Source organism: Capricornis sumatraensis, chromosome X, assembly GCF_032405125.1.
Source record: "Capricornis sumatraensis isolate serow.1 chromosome X, serow.2, whole genome shotgun sequence".
NCBI lineage: Eukaryota > Metazoa > Chordata > Mammalia > Artiodactyla > Bovidae > Capricornis > Capricornis sumatraensis.
In genome coordinates this window covers 56,321,259-56,344,978 of record NC_091092.1, presented here as the reverse complement: position 1 = coordinate 56,344,978, position 23,720 = coordinate 56,321,259, and the positions used below count along the sequence as shown (strand labels likewise).

Here is a 23,720-nt window from a genome sequence, read left to right as displayed (position 1 = left end):
CCTCCCCATTTGGCAAATTTTTGGTGTAGCTAGATCAAGCAGCATAAACAGGTGTCTAACTCTCCCTGACCACAGCGTAACTTCCCTTCCTGCCCCAGGAAATTTATCTAGGACAGAAGCGGATCTTCTAATGTGTATGTCCCATTTCAGATTTTCTTCTCACCCATGACACTGTGTATACCTGGCTGCTGCCACCATTCACCCTCATCACAATCACCTCCCACAGAATGAACCCAGCTTCCCAAAGCCCCAAACCACCCCGGACCAGGCACCGACACTTAAGTGCTCCCCGTGGACCCTGCCCCTGGTTGCCTTGTTCGGTGGAACTAGGGGATGTCTGTCCACCTTCCTCATGTGACTGCAGCTGTCAGATCATCACTCTAGGTGTTGGGGTGTCCTGCTTCTCCTAGTGTCCCCACTGTTAACACAGGGCCTTCCACAGAGCACAGGCTCCATGAAGGTCTGTGGAATAAATGAGCCAGAGCGGGACACTTATTATAAAGTCAAATCAGGCTTTTTGTACTTTCTTAAATAATAACTTGAAAAACTCCAATTGAACAGAGATAGTTTAGCTGCATAAAATGACAGACAAGAAGTACAGAGGAACTCACCTCAAATATATTTTATCTCTTAATTCTTACTAAGTAATATGATATTTCCAAAACAGTTATATTCCAAGTCCATGTAATCTTGTTCAGGGTGACAAAATAAAATGAAAGTGTTCGCAATCACTTTTACAAAACAGCAAAACTCTTGTTCTTGAACTGGGTAAGCACAAACACACTGGGATCAACGTTATTGACATAGTTAGACACTGAGGCTTATTAAGCCTCCTATTAAAAGGAATAACATTTGAAACAATTCTAAAGGAAACAGAAATGAATCTCCATGTCATTGTAGAGAAGAGGAAGCCAAAGATGCTACACACCTATTCCCTCAACTGGCCCAGGCTGTCACGACTGAGAAGGCTGAATGCTCCCTCTTCCAACACAGAGGGAAGGATCAGCCTCCCTTCCTAACCCCAGGACCAGCTGCTGGATGCGGGCCTGAAAGGAGCCTGGCTGCTGCTCTGGCTCAGGGCCCCTCTTCCTCCTCCCTCACACCTATGCACACCGGGGTGGGAAGAACCTGGGACGCCTTCCATTGACCCTGTACAGATAGTCCCTGACTTGCTGCTTGCTGGTCTCTGCATAGGCCCGGGGACCCCACAGGAACTCGTAATGAGCAAGGTGGCTGCAAGGCACCTGACGGTACACCAGGTACCCTGCCTGCACCCACACTTGGGTCAGCAGCTCCTTGGGCTCCCCATAGATGCAGTGCTCTATCCCAGCAAATACCCCCATCATGCTGAGTGCTCCCCAGACCTTCTCCTCACAGACCCGGTCCCCTGCTACGACAATCAGGCTCAGGACCGTCACCAGGAGGCCAGCCTTTGGTATGCTCTGCCCACCCCTCTGCATCTCATTGAGGGTGAGGCCCAGGGTGGGGACCATGACGTAGATGTGCTCTCTGTGGTCCACCTCTTTCATATCCACGCCAAAGGCCAGCTCCAGGCACTGTGTGGCTTTACGGAAGACCACTGGGAAGTGGGCCTGGTTATCCCTGAGGACCCTATTCAGCATTTCAGCCTGGAAAATCGGCTCCTTGGTGCCATACTTGATGAGCAGGAACTCCAGTAGTTCAGCCGTCATCACATTCACAGCCTGCTTGAACAAGATCTCTGCATCCACGGCGGCAGAGGACGATGAGTCTGGAGGGAAGGAGGCCACAGGGGTTGAGGCATCCTCCGCCTCAGCCCCCAGGAGCTGCGCCTCCACTGGGCCCTGGGCCTGGATTTGGCCCTGAAGGTCTTCCTCAGAAGTGCAGAGCTCATTCGTCGGGGCCACAGGCATGATGACTGGGGTCTTGTGCCCAGTGCGGGTGTGGTAGAGGGAAAATGGAGACCACTGACCTGGGAAAGAGAGAGAGTGTAAATGGTCTCAGTTCTGAAATGCGCCACGGGTGGCTCTGACTGAGGCCACTTACTGGTCTTCCTTGAGGGCTGCTCTTGGGCGTTACAGGGGCGCTCTTCCTTGGTGGTCAGTCCCCTGTCAAGTGAGGAAGAGAAATTCTGGCTCAGGGTGCAGCCAGCACAGCCCAAGGTTCTGGGGCCGACAAGGTGGGGGAATTAGGGCCTTTTGAGGTCCCCTTGTTCTGGGATGGGGAAACCCTGTGCACACTCAGGATACCCGCCTCACCTTGACTCCTGGCACTCCCGTGACCTCAAACACAGATCTCAGATCTCCGCCGTCGCCTCCTGGTTCCTGGAGCCCCTGTGAGAAAAATGGAGGGGGCACCTCGGGGGTAGACTGTGGCACAGACCTAGGCCTTCTGTGCTGGTAGGAGGGGTTGACTCTGTGAGGTCCCCCCAGATCTGGAGTGGCTAGTCCCATTGGGGCTCACATGTAGTGCTCACATTTACTCTGGAATGGCCTGGACCTTCCCCCTTTGGGGGCCTGCAGGGAAACTCAGAACAAGTGCCAAGTCCGGACAGAAAGTGCTGAGGGGCCCCATATATGGCCGCACCTGCCTAGGGCCTCCCGTGGGTCCTAGGCTGGGGAGATGCTGGGTCACCTCTCCTCACGTCCTACCTGGTCTCCCAGCAGTGAACAGAGGGGCAGGGTCTGCTCAGTCTTCCCTCGGTATCCAGGGAGTCCAGCTTCTGCAGACCCGAAGCCTCCGCCCTCTACCAGAACACCTCACCTTAAGCCCGCTAAGAGGTGAATAAGCTGCTCACCTCACTCTGGGGCCTCCAAGACCGCCACCCCCACAACCCCCCCACCGCCCCCACCGCCCTCACCGGCCCCCACCGCCCCCACCCCCCATCGCCCCCACCCCCCCCACCGCCCCCCGCCCCAACCCCCACCGGCCCCCACTGCCCCCAACCCCACCCCCACCGGCCCCCACCGGCCCCCAACCCCACCCCCACCGGCCCCCACCGGCCCCCACCGGCCCCCACCCCCACCCCCACCCCCACCGGCCCACACCACCTCCACCCCCACCCCCCACCGGCCCCCACCGCCCCCACCGCCACCGGCCCCCACCGCCTCCGGCCCCCACCGCCTCTACCCCCACCCCCACCGGCCACCACCGCCCCCCACCGGCCCCCACCGCCCTCCACCCCCACCCCCACCGGCCCCCACCGCCCCCCACCCCCACCCCCACCGCCCCCCACCCCCACCCCCACCGCCCCCCACCGCTCCCCACCCCCACCCCCACCCCCACCGCCCCCAACGCCCCCCACCCCCACCCCCACCACCTCCACCCCCACCCCCCACCGGCCCCCACCGCCTCCACCCCCACCGGCCCCCACCGCCCCCACCGCCCCCACCGCCCCCACCCCCCCAACCCCACCGCCACCGGCCCCCACCGGCCCCCACCGCCTCCACCCCCACCGCCACCGGCCCCCACCGGCCCCCACCACCTCCACCCCCACCCCCCACCGGCGCCCACCGCCCCCCACCCCCACCGGCCCCCACCGCCCTCCACCCCCACCCCCACCGGCCCCCACCGCCCTCCACCCCCACCCCCACCGGCCCCCACCGCCCTCCACCCCCACCCCCACCGGCCCCCACCGCCCTCCACCCCCACCCCCACCGGCCCCCACCGCCCCCCACTCCCACCCCCACCGCCCCCACCGCCCCCACCCCCCCAACCCCACCGCCACCGGCCCCCACCAGCCCCCACTGCCCCCCACCCCCACCCCCACCGCCCCCACCGCCCCCACCGCCCCCAACCCCACCGCCACCGGCCCCCACCGCCACCCCCACCGGGCCCCACCACCCCCCACCCCCACCCCCACCCCCATCGGCCCCCACCGCCCCCCAGCCCCCACCGGCCCCCACCGCCCCCCAGCCCCCACCGGCCCCCACCGCCACCGCCACCGGCCCCCACCGCCACCGCCACCGGCCCCCACCGCCACCCCCACCGGCCCCCACCGCCCCCCACCCCCACCCCCACCGGCCCCCACCGCCCCCCACCCCCACCCCCACCGGCTCCCACCCCACCCCCCATCGGCCCCCACCGCCCCCACCGCCCCCCGCCCCCGGCCCCCACCGGCCCCCACCGCCCCCCGCCCCCACCCCCACCGGCCCCCACCGGCCCCCACCGCCCCCCAAACCCACCCCCACCGGCCCCCACCGCCCCCCACCCCCACTCCCACCGGCCCCCACCGCCCCCCACCCCGGCCCCCACCGGCCCCCACCGCCCCCACCCCCCACCCAAGAGCAAGGATCCCTCCCTGCCTTAGGGGTCCTTCCCCAGTCCTTCCCCGCATGGAGCTTAGACTCCAGGCAGGACCCGTGATTGTCCCGTCCGCCATGTTGAAACGCCGCCACATTCACCAGGGCCCCAGGCTCTCTGAGACCCGCATGTCAGGAAACCCTGCACATGGTCATCCCGCCTGGGGACTACCAGGGTCCCCTCTGTTCTGGGGTCGTGCTCCCCTCCTCCCTCAGTGTCCTCACCTTGACTCCCGGTAGGACCTGAACTCTGTCCTCTCCCTACCTGAGACCCGGCTCCTCACACCAAGTCCCCAGTCTCTCTGAGACCCGATGTCAGGAAGTCAGACAGGCTTAGTGCGCTCTTCTCACCACAAGGGCTCCAGGGCCAACTACCGGGGCGGGGATCTATGGGGTTCTGTCGGTCCTCACGCAGGGGCCCCTCAGTCCTCCTTCAGGCACCTCACCTTGCCTCCAGTCAGGACTGGATTCTCGCCTCTCCCCAACTGCAGCCCTGGCCCCTCACACCAGGTCCCCAGGCTCTCTGAGACCCGGATGTCAGGAAACCCTGAACATGTTCATCCCGCCCGGGGACTACCAGGGTCCCCTCTGTTCTGGGGTCACGCTCCCCTCCTCCCTCACCTTGACTCCCGGTAGGACCTGGACTCTGTCCTCTCCCTACCTGAGACCGGCTCCTCACACCAAGTCCCCAGTCTCTCTGAGACCCGATGTCAGGAAGTCAGACAGGCTTAGTGCGCTCTTCTCACCACAAGGGCTCCAGGGCCAACTACCGGGGCGGGGATCTATGGGGTTCTGTCGGTCCTCACGCAGGGGCCCCTCAGTCCTCCTTCAGGCACCTCACCTTGCCTCCAGTCAGGACCTGGGATTCTCGCCTCTCCCCAACTGCAGCCCCGGCCCCTCACACCAGGGGGCCCAGTGTCTCCAAGACCTGGATGTCAGGAAGTCAGACCATGCCTGTTTCGCTCATTCTATCCCACGGACACCCCGGACTGATAACAGAGACGGGCTACTCTGAGGTCTCCTCTGATTGTGGCCCACGGTACCCTGGTCTTCCCTCAGTGTCCTCAACTTGACACACCACAGGACCTGGGAATTGGAGCACCTGAGTCCAGGCCCCATACGCGAATTACCCAGTCTGAGACCCAGATGTCAGGAAGTCTGCCCCTTGTTTCAGGAGCCCAGGCTGAGACCCGGGTATCAGGAAGTGAGACCACGCATGTTGGGCTCAACCTATCCCAGGCCCAGGGTCCCGGCAGTCCTCCCTCAGGGTCCTCACCCAGACTCTTTCAGAACCTAAGATCCTCCCCTTCACCCTCTGAGGCCCCTCCCCTTACATCAAGTCTCCCGTGTCTCTGCGACCCTGTGCTCATGCTGCCACCAGGGTCTCCCAGGGCTGACAGCAGGTGCCAGGACCTGTGGGGTTACCTGTGTCCTCCCTCAACGTCCTCATCTTGAGCCCTGGCAGGTCCGGGGATGTCCCTATGTTGACTGGAAGCAGGACCCTCACATCAAGGCCATCACTTCCCTGAGACCCTGGGAGGAGACTGTGGACATGATATCAGGGCTCCAAGCCCAGGGCTTCCCAGAGCTGAGATGATCCCACAGGGGTTCCTCAACCCTCTTTCTCTTTGTCACCTTGACTCCCAGCTCACCTAGGCACCTCCCTCAGCTGCCAACTTTGCTTGCCTTACAGCCAGCATCCTCCGAAGCCAGGACCCCTGAGAGGCAAGCAGGAGAGGGGGCTCGTTCCCACAAGCCTGTTGGGGTCTCACAGGGCTAAAAGCAGTGACGACCTGTATGTCCTGGGCTCCCAGTGGCCCCCTCAGGGTTCTACCTTGACTCCTAGCAGAGCTGGACTCCTTCACTCTGCTGACCTAAACGCAAGCTCTGTGACAAAGGCCCTCATATCTCCCCTCCTAGTGCAGTCAGTGACGTCACATCTGGACGCCACACCCCGTGGTCCCTCATGGCTGTCGGGAGGGCTGCACATGCATCCCTTGGGGACCCTCTGTCCTCACCTCGAGTCTCTGCAGAACATGAGCCCCTCCCTCTGTCCACATGAGACTGTGCCCTCAGACCGACTCTGACTCCCTGAGTCACTGAGGAAGTGGTGGGGGAGGTGGGGCTCGGCCTGACAGCCCAGACCGGGGTCTCCAGGAGTCCCAGTAGGAGTGGAGTTGTAGTCTATGAGAACCTTGTTCCAGGGTGACTGGACCCCCTCATCCTCATTCAGGAGGGGCCTCCTCAACACTCGAGAGAAGGCTGCAGTCCCAGGACAGATGCTGGATGGGGGCCTGCTGTGCCCATGACCATGGGGGAGCACAGGGAACCACACATCTTCCCGTGAGGGCCCGTCAGCAGTCACCGTACTTGGAAAACATTTTGTATAAAATATTTGATTTTAGGTAAAGAGGCTGAGTAGTGGCAGGTGATTTAGGGGAACCCTTGGTTTGATGATTAGATAATATTACCTGTTGGTTGTTGTTCATTCACTCAATCGTGTCTGACTCTTTGTGACTCCATGGACTACAGCATGCCAGGCTTCCCTGTCCTTCACTATTTCCCAGAGTTTGATCAAACTCATGTCCATTGAGTCGCTGATGCCCTCCAACCGTCTCATCCTCTGTCGTCCCCTTCTCCTCCTGCCTTCAATAGTTCCCAGCATCAGAGTCTTTTCCAATGAGTTGGCTCTTCGCATCAAGTGGCCAACGTATTGGAGCTTCAACTTCAGCATCAGTCCTTGCAGTGAATATTCAAGGTTGATTTCCTTTAGGATTGACTGATTTTATCTCCTTGCTGTCCAAGGGACTCTCAAGAATCTTCTCCAACATCACAGATCGAAAGCATCAATTCATCAGTGCTCAGCTTTCTTTATACTCCAACTCTCACATCCATACATGAGCTGGAAAAGCCATAGCTTTGACTAGATGGACCTTTGTTGGCAAAGTGATGTCTCTGCTTTCAGTTGCTTCAATTAATCTGCCTTTGTGGCTGTCCTGGTGTTACCCTAGGGTATTTATACCTATGGTCTGGGGCCACCTCAACTTTGTGCAATGAAATGGGTCCAAAGTTTAAAATCTTGTCTTCTTAGCCATCCCACCCTCTGCACCTATGCAGCCCAGAGCTTCTCCCTAACTTCCCCTCTGCTTCCCATCCCCTCCCCAAACACAAGAACCAGCTCTGCACAGTCTTCACTCTTCCCCAGAGCTTTCTCATGTTATGTTGTTTAGATATTGTTTATAACTATGTTTTTAAAAAGACTTTTAAAATATAATTTTATTTATTTATTTATTTATTTATTTTTGGCTATTCTGGGTCTTTGTTGCTGCCCGAGCTTTATTCTAGTTGTGGAGAGCAGGGGCTACTCTCTAGTTGCGGTGTGAGAGCTTCTCGTTGCAGTAGCTTCTCTCGTTGTGGAACTCAGGCTCTAGGCACTTGTGCTTCAGTAGCTGAGGCTCATGGGCTCTAGTGAAAGTTGCTCAGTCTTGTCTGACTCTTTGTGACCCCATTAGTTGTACAGCCCATGGAATTCTCCAGCCAGAATACTGGAATAGGTTGCCTTGCCCTTCTCCAGGGGATCTTCTCAACTCAGAAATCAAACCCAGATTCTTTACCAGCTGAGCCACAAAGGAAGCCCAAGAATACTGCAGTTGGTAGCCTATCCATTTTCCCATAGGCTCTAAGGCACAGGCTCAATAGTTGCAGCACACTGGCTTAGTAACTCCACAGCATGTGAAATCATCCCGGATCAGGGATCAAACCCGTATCTCCTGCATTGGCAGGCAGATTCTTTACCACTGAGCCATAAGGAAAGCCCAAGACTTTTTTTTTTAGAACACTTTTCCATGAACACAAAAATAGAGAGATGGTACAGCGATTTTCCATTTACTTCCTGGCTCCAAACAAACATAGCCTCCTCTGTTATTAAGAACCCCACCAGACTGGTACATTCATTATAACTGAGGAACTTACTCTGATATGTCATACTCACCCAGAGATTATAGTTTACACAAGGATTCCCTCTTGGCATTGTATATTCTATTGGTTTGGACAATTGTAAATGAAATTCCACTTTCTAGATGTACCAAAGTTTATCCTTTCACTGACTCCAGGATGTCTGGTTTGCATCTATGTTTTGACAATAAGAAGTAAAGTTGCTAAAAACATTCATGTGTAGGTTTTTGTGTGGACATAAGTTCTCAAGTCTTTTGGGTAAAGACACATATGGTTGCTGGATCGTACAGTAAGAGCATATTTAGTTTTATAAGAAACTGCCAAGCTGTCTTCCAACGTGCCTGTGCCATTTTGTATTCTCACCAACAATGAATGTGAATTCTCGATGGTCCAAATCCACAACAGTGTGGTATTGTCCCAGGAACAGAGTTTGGCCATTCTAATAGGTGTGTAGATACTCTGTGTGTGTCTGGGTGTGTGACATCATCAAGATGTCAACTAATGGCCAACTAATCACTAAGGATCAAACTGGGAAAGGCACAGCCAGGCCAAAGCATTTTAGAGTCCTATCCGAACCATCAGGAGGCAGCTTTGGGCACATTATGTGAGAAGGTTCACATTCTCTGGACATAATTACTATTCTGACTGCTTTCTAGAAGGAAAAGCAGAAAACAAAATTGAAAATATTATAGAAAACAGCACGTCAGGATCAGAAATTGGTAACTCAGAGTGTTTTACACATTGAAAGACTTTGTGTGAGGAAGAATGGTCCTGAATTAACGGGGTGGAGAGGAGACCCTCCAGTTCCAGGCTGTGCAGGGGAGATTTGGAACGAGGTTCCATACCCAAGGAAACATGCACTTTGGAGAAGAGGCAGTAGGTCCAAGGCAGAAATGTTACCTAGACATCCAATGGGTCCCCCAGGAGGACCCTCTTTCTCAGAGCCTTGTGGAGGGGGTTTGGATCAGGATGGTCCACCTGGAGTAGGTCCTTATGCTCCTCCCCCTGGCCATTTCCCACAGCCCAGAGCATTTGCCCTGCCCTGGGCCAGGACCATAACCATCACCCTTGCTTGGTCTAGACAAGTTATGCCATATTTAACAGTTCTGCCATGTGAGATGTACCGTTCTCCATAAAAGATTTTCAGGGAGAAAAGGAAAACTACATCAATCAATGTGCATGAGGTTCAAAAGATATGTACTGGTTCGGAATCTTCACAATATTGGGGAAGGTACATCTCAGACCTTCAGTAACAATAGCTACATCCACTAACCAAGCTTTTTACAGACAGGTCACATCAAATTGGAACTCACAGCAGTGCATTCACCATGTACTGTTATGAGGCCCATTTTACACCTGGAGAAATCCAGACTTTGAGTGCCCATGATTTCATTGGGTTATCAGTAGCAGGATACATATTCAAACTGAGCTTCATGTGGGTGAAAAGCCCCATCTTCCCAGGGGCCTGACTTGTCTCCCTGACAGTCAAGGGGGATCCAGGTGTCCTCCCACCTGATGCCTCAGATCACATAATGGAGAAAACACAGGGAAGCCAGGCATCATTGCCCATGAGAGACTGACACAGGATTCTGCCCACGTGGCCTCCCCAGCGCCATCCAGTCACCATCCCTACTGAAATGGACACGAGGCCCATGGAGGAGGGATAGGGTGTAGGACTCAGAGTGTGAGGATGGAAAAGGCTCCTGGATGTGGGGGCACAGCCCGCTGAAGACGGCTCTTATGTTCAGGCTACAGCCCTGCTTTCTCATTCCACTGCCCCCTCTCCTCCCTTCTCTCCAAGCTCCTGGGGATTCCAAGCTCTCCTGCAGACTGGATGTCAGGCAGGGGGAAGCACAGTGATCATGGGTCTGGTGGACTCATGGCATCCACAGAGGAGTGAGTATCTATGCCCTTCAGGGCCACGTGGACACACCCCCATCTGGGTACTGGAGCATACAGGACATGTTCTGTACATATACTTGGTATGTCCATATATAAGTATATAAGCGCATGTAATCTCCAGACGTTTTACATATATATCAGAAACACACCATACAGACATGTGAAATATATTTCACTCTATGAATGAGGATTAAACAGTGAAAATCATGGCACTCCAGTTGGTAATATTATCTAATCATCAAACCAAGGGTTCCCCTAACTCACCTGCTGCTGTTCACCCTCTCTTCTGCTAAAACATCTTTTCTACAAAAGGTTTCCTGAAATCTGGTGACTGTTGAGGGGACCCCCCCCATGAGAAGATGTGTGGTTCTCTTTGCTCCCCCACGGTCATGGATGCCACAGCCCCCCATCAATCATCTGTGTTGGGACCGCAGCCTTCTGTAAAGGGTCAAGGAGGACCCTCCAGTGAGGACAAGGGGGTTCAGTCACCCCAGAACAGAGGGTCCCATAGAATACAACTTCATATCTACTGGGATTCCTGGGGACCCGGTGCCAGCTTGTCAGACTGAGTCCCCCTGCCAGCTTCCTCAGTGAACTCGGGGAGTCAGAAGCTTGGTCTGTTGACATGTGGAGAGAGGGAGCAGCCCACAGGAGCGGCCTGCAGAGACTCCAAGTGAGGACCAGAGGAGACTGAGGGTTCCTAGGGGATGCATGTGCTGCCCTCCTGACAGCCCTGGGAGACCATGAGGCATGGTGTCGAGATGTGACATCACTGATCCCACTGGGAGGTGAGGAAGTGAGGGCCTGGGTCAGAGAGCTCTGGTTCAGGTCAGCAGAGTGAAGGAGCCCAGCCACGCTAGGAGTCCATGTAGAATCCTGAGTGGGTCTCTGGGGCCCCAGGACATCCAGGTTGTCACTGCTTTTAGCCCTGGGAGACCCCGGTAGGGTTGTGGAAATAAGCCCCCAACTCTGGTTTCCCTCTCGGGTATCCTGGCTCAAGAGGGCCTGGGTCTCTAAGGGAAGCAAAATCAGGTGGGTAGAAGGCAGTGCCCAGACTAGCTGAGAGTCAAGGCAAAGAGCACAGGGAAGGCTGAGGGACTCCCAAGACATCACCTCAGCCCATGGCATCCTCAGCCACTAAGAAGCCCTGGGCTTGGAGCCTTGATGTAATGTCTGCAGACTCCTCCCGGGGCCTCAGGTCAACGAGTCCCTTGGTGTGGGGTTATGGTCTCTGCTGAGGACTTCAGCATCCCAGGACTTGCCAGGGCTCAGGATGAGGACCCAGAGGGAGAACACAGCTGACCCCACAGTTCCCCACCTCTACTGCCAGCCCTGGGCATCCCTGGTGGTGGGATAAGCACTTCACAGGTGTCCTGACTTCCACATCAGGGTCTCAAAGAGACTGGGGACCTAGGATAGGGGGTGGGATCACATGTGGGCAGAGGGGAGGGTCCAGGTCCTCCAAGAAGTCAAAGGGAATACACTGACGGAGGACTCAGGGGACCCCGGACCCCAATCTGAGGAGACGCCACAGATCCCCACTCCTACATTCAGCCCTGGGAGGTCTCAGTGTGGAATTAGTGCTCTAGGCCTGTCCTCACTTTCTGACATCCAGGTCTCAGAGAGACTGGGTACCTCGTGAGAGCGGTGGGGCCTCAAAATGGCAGACAGGACAGTCTCAGGTCCTCCCTGCAGTCCAGGCTCCACGCGAGGAAGGACTGAGGCTGTTAGACCCCAGGGCAGGGAGGGATCCTGGCCCTTGTGGTGGGTTTTGGAGGCTGGGTGAGCAGTTTATTCACATCTGGCTTAGGGGCCTTGGGAGGTGAGGTGTTAGGGCGGAGGGTGAGGCTTCAGATCCACAAGGATGAACTCCAGGGATCCCAAGGCAGGACTGACCAGACCCCCATCTCTGTGGTCAGTGTTAGGTGGCCAGGTGGGAGGTGAGGACTGAGCATCTCCCCAGCCTAGGACCTGTGGGAGGCCCTGGGCAGGTGACACCACATGTGAGGCCCCTCAGCACTTTCTGTCCAGGCTCGGGTCTTATTCTGGGTTTCCCTGCAGGCCCCCAAAGGGGAGGGATCAGGCCATGCCAGGGGAAAAGTGAGCACTACACGTGAGCCCCGATGGGATGACCCACCCAAGACCTGCAGGGACCTCGCAGAGTCCACCCCTCCTACCAGCACAGAAGGCGCAAGTCTGTGCCACAGCCTACACCCAAGGTACTCCCTCCATTTGTGTCACAGGAGCTCCAGGAACCAGGAGGTGAAGGCTGAGGTCTATGCCCCATGTCCACAGGTCAGAGAAAAGAGGAGGTCCAGGCAGTGCCAGGAGTCAAGGTGAAGAGGGTGCCCTGAGTGTGCACCAGGGGCTCCCCATCCCAGCACAGAGGGGAGCCCACAAGCCCCTAATCCCCCCACCGTGTCAGCCTCAGAACCTCAAGTTTGGCTGGCTGCACCCTGGGGAGACACCTCACATCCTCCTTTGGGTAGCCATGGGTCAGGCCGCTCAGGAGGAGCTCCTCTATGAGGCCAGAGAGCACCCCTTAAGAGGAGACATGTCAGTGGCCTGAGTCAGACCGCCCAGGGTGGGCTTCTCAACCGAGGCTGCTCACAACCAGCCTCTCTTGCAGTCTCATGGTCTGCCTCTGTCCCCCTGCCTCACTCCTGTCTGTGGTTTGACTCCAGTCATCATGCCTAGGATACATGAACTTTGCCAGCCTAAGAGAGACTTTCAGGATCCAAGAGAGAATGAGGGTCCGATGGAGGCACAGTGCGTTGGGGGTGAGGAGGAGGAGGAGGAGATGGAGGTGGAGCAGGAGGAGGAGCAGGTGAAGAAAGGAGATGCAGCTTCCTCCTCCTTCTGTCTCCCAGCCTGGGGAACCCTGGAGGAGGTGGCTGCTGCTGCCACAGTCAGTCTCCCCCAGAGCCCTCTGGGTGTCTGCCTCTCTCCCACTGCCGTGGCTGCCACTCTGGGGAGCCAATCTGAATACTATGGCCTCAGCAGGCAAGAAGAAGTACCAAGCACCTCGCATGACCAGGAAGATACCAAGTCCTCACTCCCAAATGCACTACAGGTGAAGAAGAATGAGTTGGTAGAATTCCTGCTTAGCAGGTATCTCACAAAGGAGCCAATCACAAAGGGCAGAAGTGCTGAATAGTGTCATCAGAGATTACCAAGACCCTTCCTGGTGGTCCTTGGTCAAGCTGCAGAGTACCTGCAGCTGGTCTTTGGTTTGGAGGTAAAGGAGGTGGACCCTAGTGAGCACACCTATATCCTGGTCCCCACCCTGGGCCTCACCCTCAATGAGATGCTGAGGGATGGGCAGGGGTTGCCCAAACCCAGCTTCCTGGTGGTGATCTTGTGCCTGATTGCTGTGGAGGACGACCGTGCTCCTGAGGAGATATGGAGAACACTCAGGAGGATGGAGGTGTGTCCCCGGAGGGAGCACTACATCTTTGGGGAGCCCAGGGAGCTGCTGACACAAGTATGGGTGCAGGAGGGGTACCTGGAGTACCAGCAGGTGCCTGATGGCGACCCTGGTTGCTATGAGTTCCTGTGGGGTCCCTGAGCCTACTCAGAGATCAGTAAGTTTAAAGTCCTGGAGTATCTGAATAAAGTCTGTTGAAGGGGTCCCAGTTCCTTTCACCCTCTCTTCAGAGGCTACAAGGGAGGAAGAAAGGGGAGTTTGAGTCAGAGCAGCCACCAGGCTTCTTCCAGGCCCACATCCAGCAGCTTATCCTGGGGGGCAGGAAGGGAGGCTGATCCTTCCCTCTGTGATTGAAGAGGGAGCGGTTAGCCTTCTCAGCAGTAAGAGCCTAGGCCTGTTGGGGGAACCCAGGGTGTGGCATCTTCGTGTTCCTGTTCTCTACAATGACATGGAGACTCATCTCTCTTTTCTTTAGGAATTTTTCAAATGTTATTCCTTTTTAATAGAAGACAATGCATTCCAGTATCTAACTGTCAGTGATGTAGATTGCAGTGTGTTTGTACTTAGCCAGTTCAAGAACAAGAATTTTGCTGTTTTGTAAAAGAGATTGGGAACACTTCCATTTTATTTCATGGTCCTGCACAAGATAATATGGAATTAGAATGATTTTGGAAATGTGAACTTATTTAGCAGTGATATAGCTGGTGGAAGATTTAGAAAATAAAAAGTGATAGTAGTGAATTCTTGCTGCTTATATTTTTTGTGTGTCATTTTGTACAGCTAAGGGATCTCTATTTGGATTTACCTGGGTTATCTAAGGAAGTAGCAATTAATCTGAGTCAATCAGCCCTCTCGTCATTGGTTCATTTATTCTGAAGACCTTTACAGAGCCTCTGCTCTGTGAAAAGCCCTTGTTAGCAGTGGGGACACTGGGAGAAGCAGGACACCCCCACACCTGGAGCGATGGTCTAGGAGCCACAGTCACATGAGGTACGTCGTAGGGGTGAGAGGAAACTCTGAAATAGGACATTGCTGTGAGATATCCTTTTGGATCTTGGATTAATCAGAGAGATCTCTTTCTGAGGCAGGATGGGAGGGATCTGGCTCTTGTTGCATTGCCGTTGACCACAGGTATAGAGTAGTAGTAGTTCCCCCTATCTGCTAAGAATCATACAGAACTCTGGTCACACTCCCTTGGAGTGATGCCCAGAAATCCATGGGCCGACCCTTTCTTTCCTGGTCCTGGGGATCCAGAATTCAAGGTGTTAATTAGCTTTTAATTATCTTGATTGTAATTGGCCATCATAATCAAAGACTCAACCATTGTTGGGGCTGCAATGATGTAAAGTAAGGGTTTGGATGCAAGACCAGCTGGGACACAGGCAAGAGTGGCTCTTGCTTCCATTTCCTGGAGCATCTTGTGTCCTGCTGGAACACTCCTCCACACCCAAATTTAACAGGTCCTCCAACTGGAAATGGGGCTTGCTCAAATGATGAAGAATATGCTTGCATTGTCAGAGACCTGAGTTTGATCCTTGGGTAGGGAAGATCCCCCTGGAGAAGGGCATGACAACCCACTCCAGTATTCTTGCCTGGAGAATCTCCATGGACAGAGCCTGGCAACCTACAGTCAATGGAGTTGCAGAGTCAGACAGAACTGAGCAACTAACACTATGATCCATTATGGTCTAGCTGGAAAAGTTACTGTGTTTTATTTATAAATCATACTGTTTGGCTGATTAGCTATTCCACATCCTATTGAGGTGCCTATCCTCTGACGTGCCCTGGGCCACAAAGCAGTCAACCGCATCCCACAGTGGAGGGTGGAAGAGTGTCTGGGGGCAACAATGTGAGAGATTTCTGCCCTGCCATCACAGTGCAAACAGCTGCCAGGCCCTGCGAGCTCTGTCCTGTCCCTCAGGCCCATCCTGCAGCCCAACACATGGGGGTCCTCACACCCACTCGCCTCCCAAATGAAGAACTGAGGCCACAGGCCTTGGGCATCTTCCCAGGACCACGTGCTAGTGACGGCTGGGGTGGGCTCAGAGCCCTGGTCTCAATTCCTCTGGAGCCCCCAGCCTTCCCGCCCACCTCAGTCCACAGCCCGACCTTCCAACTTATGCCTTCCTCTTCTCAGTGCTACACAATGCCTCTGAGGTGACAAAAAGCAGGCCTGCGGAAGGAAGGGGACGAGGAGAACCAGTAGCACTGTGGGGCTGCTCTGGGGTTTGCTGAGAACTGACTCTGCCGGGGGCCGGCATCTCTGTCCAGTCCCAGCGCCTCCCGCGTGAGGGCAGAGCCCTGTCCCTGCTGCTGCCATGAGGCCTCCTGCCCAACTGAACCTGCCAGGCTGACCAGCTCATCACTGAGCAGGAGGGAGGAGGGCCTGACTGTATGGTCCCAGTGCCTAGTGGGATAAGGCCCCTACAGGAGCGTCCTCTGATACGGGAAGGAAGGTAACACAGGCAGACCCCTGAGGCTCCAGGTCTCCCCAGCTGCAACGAGGGAGGGGAGCATCTGGAGAGCCTTTGGGCTGTGGATGCCGAAGCTGGGCCACCAAGCACAGGGGCAGGAAAGCCAGGCTGAGAAAGGCAGGCCTTGGACGTCATGAGGGCTTGTGTGTGCACAACACAGTGTCCCAAGCCACAACTGACAAAACCAACTTGGTGCCACGCAATCCCACTGCCAGGGCCTGGGTGGTGCCTGGAGGAGGGGGACCAGAAAAGGCAGCTCTCTCAGGACCCAGGGGGCGAGGAAGGGCCCTGAATTGGGGGAGTAGGGGCAGGAAAGGCCACCTAGCCAGGCTGCCTACAGATGCCACGGCCTTCAGTCCCCTTTTAGAGGAGCCGCCAGTGGGCCCCACTGATGTTCACAGCCTCCAGGGTCGTGTCCTAGTCAGAGGAATCAACCTGAAGGAATGCTTTGTCAACCTATTTAGAAGAAGAAAGGCCATGGAGAAGCCCAAGTCGAGGCCTGGAGCTCATCCAGGCTGCCAGTCCTTAGGCAGAAAGGCCCCTGGGAGAGCTTCTTTCACACTCTCTTAGCTCTCCCCTTTCAGACACCAGGCAGTGGCCCTCACACAAGGCAAATGACCCTGCTAGTGGCAGAACTGGGAGACAGTGCCCTAGGGTCCTTGAACATGGGCCTTTCCAAGGTGCTGGTCTGATCCCTACATGGTGATGTTGAAGAACAGTGGCCCACAAATGCCAGAGTACACACATCTCCAAACCCACTGCTCTACTGTCCATGTGCAGTGAAGACCGGTGACTCTCATTCGGGTTTCCTCCAGTCCCACACCCCAATTCTCATCCATTTTCAAATATAGGTAACTGGGGGCTTCCTTTGGTCACATCTAGCTCAACAAGTCAGACTTGTCCCTGGGAGTGAGTGTGTATAAAAGAGGCTCCTTCAAAAGTGCCTACGCTGTGAGCCAACAAAATCATTCATTGTACCTGCCATCTGGGTAAGGGAGAACAGGTCCACAGTGGTGGTGGGGACGGGGGCAGGGGTGGAGAAGATCAGAGCTAGCCTCGAAGAGAACCAGTGAAGTTCTTGTTTACCACTGAACAGGCTAAATGTTGAACCCTCAAACAAGTCCTTCAAAGGGCAAGTACCCACAGATACCCAAGTTGGACGTGGGAGGCCAGGACCGGGGGTAGCAGAAGCCCAACTACCCCACTGACAAAAGGAAACAGGACTTTTGAGGCAGTCTCCAGGGAGGCTGAATCCGAGGTTCTGGGAAGGGGATAGGAGAAGCACATGCTGGTGTTCCCAAAGTGAGCACTCTAGGGCCATGAGAGTGGTCTTTATGGGAAGAAATGGAAACTGAAGACAACAGCCTGTGATCTGCAGCGGGATGAGGTCTGGGGGTGGGCAGAGCTTGGAAGGTGCAAGCTCAGCAGAGTGCCAGCGTACCCTGCCACACAGCATCCTGGAGAGTCTGTGTCTCAGGTGCTTGGGGGAAAGTCAAGTGGAACATGAGGTCGTTTCCACTGTGCTCGAGCACAGCCCTGAACTGGGGAGAGCTTGACCTGGGTGGCAGTGGGGGCAGGACAACAGAACTCTAACTTTGGGGCCATCTGAGCGGGGCCTACCAACCAGCAGCACCAGCCAGAAGAGAGCAAAGCCAGAAGAGGGGCAAGGACAGGGGGCCACCAACTCAGGCTAGGCCAATCAGCCCACTATGGACCCCATCTTCTGGGAGGGACAGTCGCCAGGGGCCCATCTGACCCCTGGGGTCTCTCTTGGTGGAAGCTGATCTAGAACTCGCCAGAACTTTAGCAGAAGCCAGCCACAGGCCTGTACCTTGCTAGTGAGGGGAATGGAGCCAGGAGCACGTTTGCCAACCCATCCAGGGCCTGGCCACAGATGGGAACCTTTGTAGGCAACCTGAAACATACTTTTGCATACTTTCAGACAAGAGACAAACTGGGAATCACATCTCCATCCCCGTCCCCCGCTCCCCCACACTGGGCCAGGGCTGCTTCTCCACATCACCTCTGTGACATCATTAAACAATTAAGGAAGCTGACCATTTAATTGGCTGCCTGGCCCACGATACAGATTCTAGAACCTCCAAACAGTATTTATTGGGCACCACAACCCTGGTCTGAGGCCTTTCTGCCCTGAGCATTCACTGGTTCGGTATTGCAGTGAATGTTCCTGAGCTAGACTGTCTCCATGGCTAGTCAGAGTTCAGATGAGGCATGTGCAGCCCCACTGGCCCCATCAACTGATGGGGAGGCCACAGCAGGGGACCTCCCTGATTCCTCCCTGGATGCGAATGTGGATTCAGGGGAGGTTTTGGGGAAGCAGGGTGACCAAATTGAGAGCCCACATCGGGCTCCCAAGACAACCTGCCCCCACAGGGCCTGAACCCAGAAACAGCCAATGAGGAAGGGAACAACACCGTCCTTGGGCTGTCCTTCCCCAGGAAGCTCTGGAGGATCATGGAGGATGCGGCCTTCACCTCTGAGAGCTGGAATGACGAGGGAGACATGGTGGTCATTGAGACAGATCTCTTCCAGACGGAGTTCCTCCAGCACAGAGGCACGGACAGGATCTTCGACAAAGACAGCACCAAGAGTGTCATCTGTGAACTGAACCTGTATGGGTTCAGTAAAATCCACCCTTTGGATCACTCTGCAGGGAAGAACAGGATGATGGTAACATAGAAAGCCCTTCTGGGGAGACTAGACGAGACGAGCTGAGTGCTGAATGGGTTTCACTTCCCAGAAGAAGGTTTTTCTCGTGAGAGGGTGGTTAAACAAAGAGGAGAAAGCAGGGCCTGTCTTATTCTACTATCCACTTAGACAGGATCCACAGGTGTGACACCAGGCCCTGAGGGGCCACTTGATGTCACGGAGGGCCAGTAAAACCTCAAGCAAGGCCAGGCCCAAGGAAGCTGTAGAGAGCACACATGCTAGGGCCTCATAACCTGCCAGGAATGAAGAGACTTTGTCTCCTAGTTAGGCAAGGCTGGGATGGTGGTAGAGTGGAGGGCAGCGAGGAGGGGCTCTTCTCCCACACGATGGCTAAAATGATTCCTTTCAGATTTATCGCAACTCCAACTTTCAAAGAGACAAGCCTCTCCTCCTGCAGAACATCCAGAGAAAAGTCAACCCCAGAACAACTGCTCAGCCCATCAGTGGAGCAACAACTACCCCAAAGAAAAAGAAGTGAGCAATGGTGACCAGACACTCTCCTCGATTCCATCACAATGAGTCCACCCAAGAGGCTGACAAGAAAGCTCAGAATGGAAACCCAACTGCTCACGGAAGCCCCAGCCGGCACTCACATGTGTTCTCTGGCCTTTGGTCTACGGGTAGTGTAGCCGGGTGGGCTAGGGCAAACCATCTCTCCAGTGAACAGGGCGGCCCCAGTGGAGAGGGTACATCCAGCAATGGCATGTCTGTACTCCTGGCTACCGCTGAAAGGGACAGTGCAGGGGAACTGCCCAAGAGCCCCCCACAGTATCCAGGTTATGGTTCGGTGATGACTCTGCACAACACCTGTTACTCCATCCTGATGGCGGGCCTTTTAGTCATGGCCCCAAATGAGGCCCTTGAGGTGGAGGAGGAGCAGGAAGAGTCCTCAGATTACAAGTGTGCCCTCTGTGAGCAGTTCAAGGACAACCCCAATCCCTGAGCTGCCAGGTCCCTAGGGCCACTCAAAAGCACTCTCGTAATAAAAAATATATTTCTGGCTCTAATAAAGTACAGCAAAATTTCACAGGAGTAAATAAAGAAGCAAAAGAGAGCTGCAAGTCTGTTCTTTCTGTCTGTCCATGCTATTCACACGACACTGGGTGAGCCAGATGAGGCTGGAAGCCCACTCCCCAGGCAAGCTTTGGTCCAGTCCACATGGTCCCTTTTCATCTGAAGCAGCAGCATTTCACACACAGCCAAGGGTGCATGCAGCTCATGAGCCATGAGGCCAGCTCAGCTCAGGCTTGTCCCTGGCTGAGAGATGGTTTGCCCTGGGCCTTGGCTGTCCCTCAGCAGACGGCTCAACCGGGCTCCTGACCTTGGGGTTGTCACCTTCCATGAGTCATGCACCCTGAAGCAGAAGGGACTCCTCTTGGGTTCCCCGATGATGCCACAAGTTTCTTATCAGCAGCTGAGCATCTCCAGCTCCCGATCCAGGGCTGGCTCACTGGAAAGCAGTGTCACCTCACCCGCCAACGGCCTTACAAGCACATGACCCCAAAGACAAGTACAAGGTTTCCCCAAGGTGAACACCAGCCCTTGCCACTCTGCCCTCACAGGTGTATTTTGGAGCCTGTCTTTGGATGCAGAGCGGCCAGGCACTGTGTTCAACACACACATTTTGTGAGCCAAGGGACACTTTACAGCAGGGTAAGGGTCACCTGCAAGGACAAACCACGGCTTGTTTCTGGGCCTGTGGGCCTCTCTGCCTGACAGAGTCCTCGCCGGCTGCTGATGCTCAGCCCAGCCCCCAGCCTTCCCCCATCACCCCTGGACACTGTTCCAACATTGGGGAGTTTGAACCAAAACAGAGAGGGAAAAACACTAACCGGTTTCCTAACAACACATTTCTCTCAACCGCCCAGACCCAGCAGGGCCAAAACGAGTGGCGACATCATGTTTTCGTAAAGGTCAAAGCCCTGGAGACTCTCGCTGAGGCCAGAGCAGCACGGCATGAGGGAAGTCCTGGCCCCAGACCCCATACCAAGTGGGCAGTGCACCCCAGGGTGGGGCCGATTCAGACTGAACCAGACAGGCACGTCCAGGGCCTGGTGGCAACTGGATAGTGTCACTATGAGCTGGTCTCTTGGTCACCTTCCTCTTAAGAACCCAGTCTGGACAGGCCTCCTGACAAAGGGGATCAGGTGCTCGGGGATGTCCACCTGGAACATGTCCTTTCCAGCCCACCCCAGGATGGGCTGCAGCAGCCAGCAGGGGTTGGTAAGCACAGTCAGGTACTTCTGTCCCAGAGCTGGTAGCAGGGCTTGATTCTCCAGCTCCTTCACCTCGTCATGACCTATGTTTTCTGGGCACAGCAAAGTGTCCCCAATGTCCACCAGACCTGTGTGCAAAGACAGGACACAGAAAGAGAACAAGGTGATTCAAAGTCATGCCTGCTAGAGAGTAAGACCGTATCATGGAGAGGAACCAGGGTGAACTGGGTCCTCTGGCTCAGCATTTCAGATGGGCTCAGCTCAGCAAAGGGAATTTGGGGTGAGGCCAAGCAAGAGAGAGAGCCAAATGAAAGGAAGAGGTCTGGTGCTCCACGAACCCACCAGGACATGGGCAGCTCTCGGTCTGCCCACTGAAGGCTGCAGGGACAGAGCAGGAGGGCCCCGGTGGGGAGCTTGTGGACATCAGGTTCCCAAGCAATTCACCAAAAGACAGGTGTTGCTGTGGGGCCTCACCCCTGGGGAGTCAGGGGACTTGCTCAGGCCTGGCTGCAGGCAGTGGGGTTAGGGAACCCAGGCTGGGTGCTGTGGTGCCTCTCATGGTCTCTGCTGGGCACACAGATACACATGGGGACACACACACACAGACATATGTACAGTCACAGAGACAAGTGCCATGTGCAGATATGGACCCACCTCTGCCTTTCAGAGCACAAATGGGGACTGAGGCCCAAAGTGGTGATCAGGCACCTGGGGCCACTGTTTCCCAGTCCAGGAACCCTCGCTGCCCCTCTGAAGAAACCCCAGCCCCACCCCACTCCCCCACCAAATGGTTCAACAGAAAACAAATGAGCACAACCCAGCTGAGATCCAGGGCAGCACCGGGGGCCGTGCAGGCAGCACGGGGCAGGGAATCAGTTGCCCATGATCACTCCATGGCCGAACTTGTCCCCATCCCACAGCAAGGCCTGTATCTGGGCGGGGCTCATCCCCAGCATCTGCTCCAGCAGCTCCCGCCAGGATGCGTCCTCCCAGTCCCGGTGTGCGATGTGGGCTGCCAGGATACAGTGCCAGTGGCTGCATAGGATGGGCTGCCACCACATTTCCAGGATCTTGACACTGTTTAAGACGAAACCCGTGGAAGGCTGTCGGGAGGACAGACAGCTGAACTTCATCTCCCCAGGCTCCCATGGCCTCATGTGGCTGCAGAAACACAGAACCACAAAGGCCAGGAACCTGACACAGAGGCCTCCAAGCTCACAGCCCTGGGCCAGACATCAGCCTCATGTGTCCGAGCATCCTCCAAGCCTGCTGACACAGAGGGGAGGGTCCCAGAGGGCTGGCTCCTTCCATCCATCTCCATGTGGTCTGCTGACAGGGGGTGGTGACCCAGAGGACCCAGCCATCACATGCAGTCCGTGGGGAGGTCAGGAAGGAGGGCAGGACAGTGGGAGAGAGGCACGAGGTGAGTTCCAAGACAGAGGGGATTCGAAACTCTGGGAGCACTGAGGAGGGAGCGTGGGTCCCCTGGCTTCACAGCCCAGTGGCCAGGCTCTGGTCCTCTCCCAGCACAGTAGACAGACACAGTCCTCTTGACAGACACAGTCCTGGGCTTGGCTTCCCCCACTCCCAGCCTCCACCTCACCCCTCAGCTCCCCAGCCCCCAACCCTGCCCATGCTCTGCAGATATCCCTTCAGCCCAGGGCTACTGAGTGCAGATCCATGCTAACCAATCTGGCCTTGGCCCTGGGTCCCACACCTTTGGGAGCCACCTTCTTCCCAGCCATTCCCATACCACGGTCTCCACTGTCAGCAGATGCCCCAGCCCCTGCACAGAGCTAGAGAAAGAATGAAGGAGAGCAGGAACTAATGGGACAGGTGAGCTCCATGTCCTTGCCAGGGCCTGGGACAGTGCCATGCAGGGATCACAGAATTCAAACCTCAAATAACCCGCTAGATTACAGTCCTCTTGTTCAATGACTGAGGAGGCCCAAGGGATAGAGAGATAGCCCATGAATGCAGGGGATCTGACCACATGCACCTCCATCCTCACTTCTATCCCTGTACCTAGAGGGGGGTCACTGTTTACTGGACAAGGGGCAGGCAGAGGAGCAGAGCCACAGGCCTGAACCTCAGCAGGGTTTCAGCACCTCGCAGGGAGCCTCCATTTCCATGTGGCTGTGAGGACAGGGGAAAGTCTCAGAGGAATCAGCCTAGGGCCTCCTAGGCCTTCCCTTCCCCGAGCACAGCAGAGCCACAGTGTTCACAGGCCCACGAGGCCCCACGTGATCTGGCTCCTGCCCTGGCGGCCTGCTCCTCGCCCCTGGATTCACCCCCAGGAACTATAAAGGCCATCCTTCCATCCTTGGAACATTCCAGTGTGTTCCTACCTCAGAGCCTTTGTAGGGTGTGAGGAAAACATTGCGTCCCCTCAGATTCAGGTGCTGGAGTCTCAATGCCAAGTACCTCAGCGTGACCTTACAGATGAAGGAAAGGTCTTCACAGAGCTGATGGAGGTCCAGTGAGCTCATTAGGATGGTCCCTCCTCTAACAGGACGGCTGTCCCCATACAAAAGACAGATTTAGAGACAGACAGGCACACAGAAGAACTGGGTTGAAGAGGAAGGTGGAGCTCTTCTGGGTTGAAGAGGAAGGTGGAGCTCTTCAAGCTCAGACACACCCACCGTGGCCAGCAATGCCCCCGGAAATGATGGGGGAGAGATGGGACAGACTCTCTCCACAGCCCTCATGAAAGCCAACGTCAGTTGACACCTCAGCC

General features: G+C 55.9%; 3 protein-coding genes and 1 pseudogene across 3 annotated transcripts; 2 read left to right on the top strand and 2 right to left on the bottom strand.

The window, feature by feature from the left end:
* Positions 1-1,103: 1,103 nt before the first annotated feature.
* Positions 1,104-1,892, bottom strand: LOC138071676 (melanoma-associated antigen 10-like). Its single transcript, XM_068963142.1, has one exon. The coding sequence runs from the start codon at positions 1,890-1,892 to the stop codon at positions 1,104-1,106; it is 789 nt and encodes a 262-aa protein (XP_068819243.1).
* An 11,002-nt stretch (positions 1,893-12,894) lies between these two features.
* LOC138071675 (melanoma-associated antigen 1-like) lies at positions 12,895-13,704 on the top strand. The gene is made up of 2 exons (XM_068963141.1): positions 12,895-13,243; positions 13,346-13,704. The coding sequence occupies exons 1-2, from the start codon at positions 12,895-12,897 to the stop codon at positions 13,702-13,704; spliced, it is 708 nt and encodes a 235-aa protein (XP_068819242.1).
* Positions 13,705-18,243: 4,539 nt separating this feature from the next.
* LOC138070727 (heat shock transcription factor, X-linked member 3-like) lies at positions 18,244-19,710 on the top strand (annotated as a pseudogene).
* A 913-nt stretch (positions 19,711-20,623) lies between these two features.
* On the bottom strand, positions 20,624-22,116 carry LOC138071674 (protein EOLA1-like). The gene is made up of 3 exons (XM_068963140.1): positions 21,864-22,116; positions 20,865-21,111; positions 20,624-20,702 (listed from the first exon to the last, which is right to left on the bottom strand). The coding sequence occupies exons 1-3, from the start codon at positions 22,114-22,116 to the stop codon at positions 20,624-20,626; spliced, it is 579 nt and encodes a 192-aa protein (XP_068819241.1).
* Between the last annotated feature and the right edge of the window lie 1,604 nt (positions 22,117-23,720).

Coding starts and splice junctions, on each gene's coding strand:
- LOC138071674 (XM_068963140.1), bottom strand. CDS start 22,116: ATGAAGTTCAGCTGTCTGTCCTCCCGACAGCCTTCCACGGGTTTCGTC. Junction 21,112..21,863: donor CGGCCATGGAGTGATCATGG/GCAACTGATTCC, acceptor CTTTGCACACAG/GTCTGGTGGACATTGGGGAC. Junction 20,703..20,864: donor ACTGGGTTCTTAAGAGGAAG/GTGACCAAGAGA, acceptor CTCTGGCCTCAG/CGAGAGTCTCCAGGGCTTTG.
- LOC138071676 (XM_068963142.1), bottom strand. CDS start 1,892: ATGCCTGTGGCCCCGACGAATGAGCTCTGCACTTCTGAGGAAGACCTT.
- LOC138071675 (XM_068963141.1), top strand. CDS start 12,895: ATGGAGGCACAGTGCGTTGGGGGTGAGGAGGAGGAGGAGGAGATGGAG. Junction 13,244..13,345: donor GTTGGTAGAATTCCTGCTTA/GCAGGTATCTCA, acceptor GTCAAGCTGCAG/AGTACCTGCAGCTGGTCTTT.